This window comes from Crassostrea angulata, chromosome 7 (assembly GCF_025612915.1).
Source record: "Crassostrea angulata isolate pt1a10 chromosome 7, ASM2561291v2, whole genome shotgun sequence".
NCBI lineage: Eukaryota > Metazoa > Mollusca > Bivalvia > Ostreida > Ostreidae > Magallana > Magallana angulata.
In genome coordinates, this window is record NC_069117.1 from 41,268,161 (window position 1) to 41,275,129 (window position 6,969).

General features: G+C 31.0%; 1 protein-coding gene across 1 annotated transcript; it reads left to right on the forward strand.

Annotated features, from left to right (window-relative positions):
• The first annotated feature begins 4,712 nt into the window (after nucleotides 1-4,712).
• Nucleotides 4,713-6,720, forward strand: LOC128156022 (uncharacterized). The gene is made up of 2 exons (XM_052817976.1): nucleotides 4,713-4,894; nucleotides 6,200-6,720. The coding sequence occupies exons 1-2, from the start codon at nucleotides 4,798-4,800 to the stop codon at nucleotides 6,562-6,564; spliced, it is 462 nt and encodes a 153-aa protein (XP_052673936.1). The 5' UTR covers nucleotides 4,713-4,797; the 3' UTR covers nucleotides 6,565-6,720.
• The last annotated feature ends 249 nt before the right edge of the window (nucleotides 6,721-6,969 follow it).

The following is a 6,969-nucleotide window of genomic DNA, read 5'->3' on the forward strand; positions in this document are numbered from 1 at the left end:
TGCAGATGTTTTCCATTTAAAAAAAAATAAACAACCCATGCTGCTTTTAACATGAGCTTTCTATATCATAAACATATATCATTTATACCACAGAGCCAGAAAATAGAATTTAATAAACCAATTGAATGGAGAAACAGTATTAGTAGTTTTACATGGTTCAAAGATTATACCTATTCTAAAAAATATTTTGATATCAATAAAACAAAAATGATACGCTTACATGTACTTCTATATAGCTGTAGATGAATAACTCGGATTAATTTCCGTAGAAAAGGAGAAAAGTTATATGCATTTCAGCTTATAGTTTTGAAAATCTTTTTTTTTATTTCATCGTGACTTAAAGATGGACTGTGTCTTGTGTCAAAGATTTACTTGTATATTCCTTTGTTTCCCAGTAGTATAGATGACTTGAGTAAATTATTCTAATTTTAAGGAAAACCCACTGTTAATTCGTGTAACGAAATACACAAAAATATATCTTTTTTTCATTTCTTTTATCTTTAGGACAAAAACTACTTTACATTTCACGCACGCCAAGACATAATTTGTAACAATGCATCACTTTTGTTCTAGTTTCATGATTTTTATCGTTAAATACACCTTTGCAAAATGCCGATACTGTTGATCATGAGACAATCATAACGCAATTTACAAGTTGTCGTGATGTAACTTTTGTATTTACTGCCACCCGGTAAATTCGAAATTTACAACTTGACGCACGTATGACTATTTCTTGATCGAATGTCTTGAACGATAGACATTGTAAAATGTATTGTGTATAATTTAAATGTATTGTGCGATATTCACGATACAAGTTAAAGATCTTGCTGCAACGCGCATAACAGAATAAGGATAACAAAATCTGTTTCAGTTTCAAAAAAGTGTATCATTCAAACCTTGTTGATAGATATTTTTTTTCTAGTTTAGTTGCACGTAGCTTTATATATAAATTTGTTTTTTATATTTTTTGTTCTAATTCTTATTTCATTTGTAAGGAAAAAATTGTATATTGATAGTCAGGTACTTTTATTTCCTAATTTTAAACATATCTTTTAATTTTCAAAAAAAAAAATTAAAAACATTTACAATTTTTTAGCTTTTTCATACCATATTAAAAGTCTTGCAGTATATAAACATTCCCTGGAAATTAATTTTGAAGCGCCTCAACGAAATATTGGAAGAACATTTATTTATTTACAAATGCATTTAATGGTTTCCACATTATGTATTTGACACTCCAAAGATTTTTTTACGTAGTAAAACATTTTGCATTAAAAGAGAAAACAAAAACCAATTTTTTGTTTCTAATTCCAAGTCCATTTATAATTTTGAAATTTGCCGTTTTGCTGCAAGATATGCTGTAACATACTTTCTCTTCGGTCCAAATTTTATTTGGTATATTTTTTTCATTTATTCAGATAGCGCATAGCCCATACCGTATATTGTTTTCTAACCTATAAAAAAACAGTTTCCAGTTTTATCATGCTAAAGTTTAATTAATTTCCATATTCATGCGTTTGAAAAAAAAATTAAAACGTAACTGAATTTGAAATTCATAGGACTTGAGAAGATCTATATTCTTTCCACACGATCGCCTTTAAACAGAGTTAATTCAAGATATGTATCTAAAATAAATTGATGGATGTAAATTACAGAAAGTATTCTCGTACCTGTAATGGATTTTCTTAACGTGATCAATTATTTCATTTTTGTGTCCGTCGTTTTCTAATCTATATCACATTATAACATAACATTGACGGTGAGAAAAGCCAGCTGGGGCTCTTCTAAAAAAACAACAAGTATTCCTTTAAAAAGAATGATCGGCATGTTATGTCATTGGTCAGCTCTGTTAATGTAATGCAAAAGCAATAAGGTGCATGCAATAAACATGATAAGATATATCGCACCGTTTTGTTGATTTCCGAAATATAACAAAGCATGAATAAGCTTTACTTTTAGTGGGCAAATTAAATATTAATATTAATATTAATTAATAATAATATAATTTTAATATATATTAAAACTAATATTCTTACGCATATATATAGGTATAGAAAAACGTGATTTGAATCATTATGTAACAGCAGCCACGTAGCATCAGGGGCCACCAATTAATTTTCCTAAATTTATATATAAAAAATTGAATTATCATGGAGTTGCCCCCCCCCCCACTTTTTTCGTAGTATGTAAAAAAAAATTGGTATGAATATAAGTAAGTTGAAGCTATTTGCTTGTCAAGATTTTTTTGGGATGAGTCCCCCCCCCCCCTCCCCCCACTTTCAAAAACGATGCTTCGTGCCTGTGTAACAGTATAAATGTTTTACTCTCAAGGCAAATGCATTCGATTAATTTTTTTCGGTAATTCCTTTTTTGGTAGTCTACATGTAATAAAAGACTTACATGAGGATGTCATTGCATTTAGTAAATAAAAATAGTGCAAGACCAAAGGCGTGCGCAATTAGTAAAATTTGCCGGATGCCTTATATAGACACAAGTGTGATCGGCCGCCCCGGACTTGATGCTCCGTATTGTCTTTGGAACATACACATATTCTATTATACGTTTCTTAACATTTATCTATCTATAAAAAATTCAAGAGAAATTTGCAGCAAAAAAATTATCCATTGACACGATAACTTTATAATTAAATTAATGATTTTTTTTTTTTAGTTGTACGTCTTTATATAAAATTGAAGGTAAGTCTAATTTAAAAAAAAAAAGGGTTATAGTGTGAGGTTTCTGTTTCCCGTAAACTGTTATTTAGTAACCAAAAATCCCAAGTGTTTTAATTCTTTTATGCAGAGAAATTTTCAAGGAAGTAAGCATGGTCTGGAAATTGCAATGACCATCCAACGCTTTTAATTAGTAAATCAATCTGTTCCTTAATTTTTTTAATTTGGTGCAGTAATCTGATTGTGCATAGCTCTTAGTTCAGATCTAAGTCTTTTGGTCAGAGGATCCAAAGGAAGGTACGAATGTCACTGTAAACAGTAAACATCGTAAATGTAAAACAGTACACAATAACATCGTAAATTTAAACAGTAAACATCGTAAATGTAAAAAAGTAAACGGTAAACATCGTAAACGTGTAGCTTAACATCAGGTAAAATGTTCCTGTCCCATGAAACATGTACAGTATTCCAATTGTATGTCTGATTTACGTTTAATGATAGACATGCTACAAGCAAGATTTATTTACCTCTTATTGAATTGAATTTATCGTAAGAAAATTATTTTTCACGCATGCCTTTAACATTGAGAAAATACAGCATTTTTATGAGACTTGCGAATACTCTTTCATAGTATATGAATCAGCAGAATATAATAGGTTAACATTCAATAAAAACAGAAAAATTTATAGGAAATAAATTTATCCATGCATTGGCACGATGATAATTTTAGCAATAAACTAATAAAAAAGTATTCAAATTTGTACGTCTTTATAAAATTATAGGTAAGTACAAAAAGATATAGTGTAATGTTTTTGTTTATCATAAACAGATATTTAGGAGACAAAAATAACAAAACTTAAGTGCTTCAATATTCCTATACAAAGAAATTTTCAAGAAAGTTAGCATCGTCTGATAATTTCGATGACCATCCAACGTTTTAGATCTGTTCTTTTAAAAATATTCTTATTTTTGTGAATGCATACACTGCATAGCTTAGTTCAGATCTGGGTCTGTTGGTCAGAAGAACCAAAGAAATGTATGAAATGTCACTGTTAACATTAAACATCGTAAATGTATTGCTTAACATCAATATAAAATGTACCTGTCACATGAAACAGTTATTCCAATTTTGTGTCTGGTTTACCACTTGTTAACTCTTCTTGCATCAGGGTTATCATAAGAAAATTACTCTTCACGCATGCGCCGTAAACATTGATAAAATACAACATGTTTTTGGCGACACTTACTAATAATATTACATGTATATGAATCAGCAGAATATCATTCTAGGTTAACTTCCTGTATCGGGCGACAAGCTTACGGCAGAACATACAAAGTGAATTAGTGTCCTCCTAGGGTGTAGAAACACTAAATATCATTACTTAACATATTCATTGACGGTTATGAATATTGAAATAGTAGGCAAGACATAGACCGCATAATTTGCTTCGTCACTTCTTACTCGTAATTCTCAATATAATAGTAAATCAAACTACTTTGTTCAAACTTTTAATTTGTTTATTTTTGTATGATCAGAAAATGTTCGACAAATATATTAAATAATGCATTACGTTTTGAAAGTCTTTTTCTGGGAACAAAATCGAATCCAAATTCAATCAACCTGGTTTGCTAGCATTACATTCTTCCACGGATATTTTTTTTTTTGGATTAGTACATCATATAATAAAAATAGAAGAAAAAAAATCATGTAATATATGGCCAAAAATTGGCCAAAGATATTTATTTACTTTCCACATACATAAAAGCTTTTCTTCTATTCATAGAATTGATTATCAAATAGGATGCTTATCAATATGACAATCTTCTTAAAACTTTTTTACACAAAATACACCGGAGATAACTATTTTATAAAATGTTATCAAAACCTTTAAATAAATGTGACATCTAACGGTAATTGTAATGAACGAAAAACCGAGATAAATAAATACATAGGTACAAAATGTTGGTCGCACCATGAATAATTGCAGGTGTTTCACTTCTCGCCTGTCAAGAGCTTTGATCGAGGAGTTTCCAAGACCGAATAGAAAGTATATGACTTCCTAGTGCAAACATTGACGGACATAACATCGGGAGCCACGTCCAAGGCACCGCAATCTTCGCCAAAATGCGTCTTGTTTACATATTCTGCATCTTGTCGGTCTGTCATGTTAGTTTTTCTCAGCGAATGCCGGATGAAAGGAATGTTCGAAATCGCAAAAGAGGTAAGGATGAAATCAACATTTACAAAAGAAAAAGCCAGATCGCGTTTATTTACCGCGGCGTAATTAGGACATTTACTGATATACTGATGTATGGTAATTAGTTTGCATATACAAGTAAACATGTCGTTTGCTCCATATTCACGACTTTAAAATACAAACGACACAAATTTCGTATAGAATTGTTTCATGATACCGATTTGATGATGTATATGCTTCATTTGCCATATTATTATTGCAAAAATAGACTCTTTTCTTGAATTTAGACTTGTACTGTGCGAAAAATATTGATGATTCAGGGCATAAAATCCCTTGTATGCGGGTCCTGTAAAAGGCCCCATTCCCAATTGAAATTTTGACTGTGTTTTCCCAAAATCTAATAGAAAATTTCCCAAATTAACTGTGTCGTATTGCGTTGTAATAGAAGGGAGGCCAAAGTTGCATCTATGCTGGGTAAGACATGCTTATGTGTCAATTAAAATATCTAAGTGTCCTGTTAAGTGTGGTTTATTATGATAAATTGAAAGACATTAATTTATTGGTTATATGTGTAATAAGCATACGAAAACCAAGAAAACTGTACAGAATTTTTTTTACTAACTTGCATTGAGCCATATTTGTTTAAACTATTTTCCCAAAAGAGCAAATAATCGACGAAAAATTCCCAATTGAAAGGGTATAGGACCTTGCACCAAATAGAGTCAATTAAGCCCTGCTGATTATAAATGAAGAGTAATCTTTTTCTTTATTATTTGTTAGTAAGGTATAATCTTTGGTGTACACAATGATATTTAATAAATGTAATTTGGCACTTTTACGTCACGTGCAATAAATGACAATATTTTACCATTTACTATGCTTAACTGTTTTGTTGCAATATGAAATCAAACCAAGGGAACAATGTGTGTGCCTAGCATATATGAAACGTTCGATAACTTGGATATTAAAATATATGTTCTAAACATTAGTACATATGTAATAGCTTTGTGAATAGCATATTAAAAATATAAAACAAGGCATGTAAATGTTTATATTTCAAGCAATAAGAAAATGTGTAGGTTATGAAAGAGCGATTCAAGCAAACGAATTTGGTACTAATTAATGTACATAACAAGGAATTGTAAATCTTTCAGAAGTTCATATCATTCTACCTATTCTGTGAAAAAATTTAAATGATTTTACAAAATCAAAACCTTCTATCCTTTAACTAAAAGAGTTTCTATACGCAAGAATTTTTTTTTTAATTTTTAAGATTTCCTTGTTTATGATTTAAAGGTCTTCATATAATTTCTCACTTCTTTGCTATAGGACGTTCCGGTCGGTTTAGAGGTCGTTTTTTCCTCCAGCCAGGCGAGGGAAACAATTGGCAAATGCAGTTCAATAACTTGAACAGGGATCGGTTTGGAAACAGGAATCATCCTCCGTGGGGACCTCGCAAACCAGGACCAGAAAACCTCACTGGGACGTCGCCATTCGGGATTTCCGATTTAGCTGGTGCCGGGGCTGGTCCGGATTTTGGCCCACAGCAGCGCCCTACATTTTTCGGGAGCCCAGTGTCAGTGGTATCTGATGGTTTCTGTTACTATTGTTGTCGCATACCTTGGCGTATGTATACCTGGTGCGTACGCCGTTTTTGCATCGGTGGAGGTCCGAATTGTAGAGCTTTCGGATAATCAATGTAGCATCAAGCGCCACCTTTTGTTAATCATAACCATGAAATATGACAGCTGCACTGGTTCTCTTGTTGAATTATCATATAATTAAATAGTCTATAGTTTAATTATGTTTGTAAAGATTGTATTTAATTTCAAATATAATTATGAAGTCTGTATGTAAATATCATTTGGGTATTTTCAATTGTCTTTGTTATTGAAATCAATGCAACTGAACAAACTCTGAAGTGGCTTACAGCATTAACCTACTTGCAGTACACACGCATCATTAGAAGATATATCCTTAATTAATATTGTGATACAATATTGTGTATGCAAATGTACCATAATCAAAAACAAAACTCATGCTCAGATCAATAAAACTCTCTATTTTATAAAAAAAAAAAAAAAATTCAATGATACATA

Coding starts and splice junctions, on each gene's coding strand:
- LOC128156022 (XM_052817976.1), top strand. CDS start 4,798: ATGCGTCTTGTTTACATATTCTGCATCTTGTCGGTCTGTCATGTTAGT. Junction 4,895..6,199: donor TGTTCGAAATCGCAAAAGAG/GTAAGGATGAAA, acceptor TCTTTGCTATAG/GACGTTCCGGTCGGTTTAGA.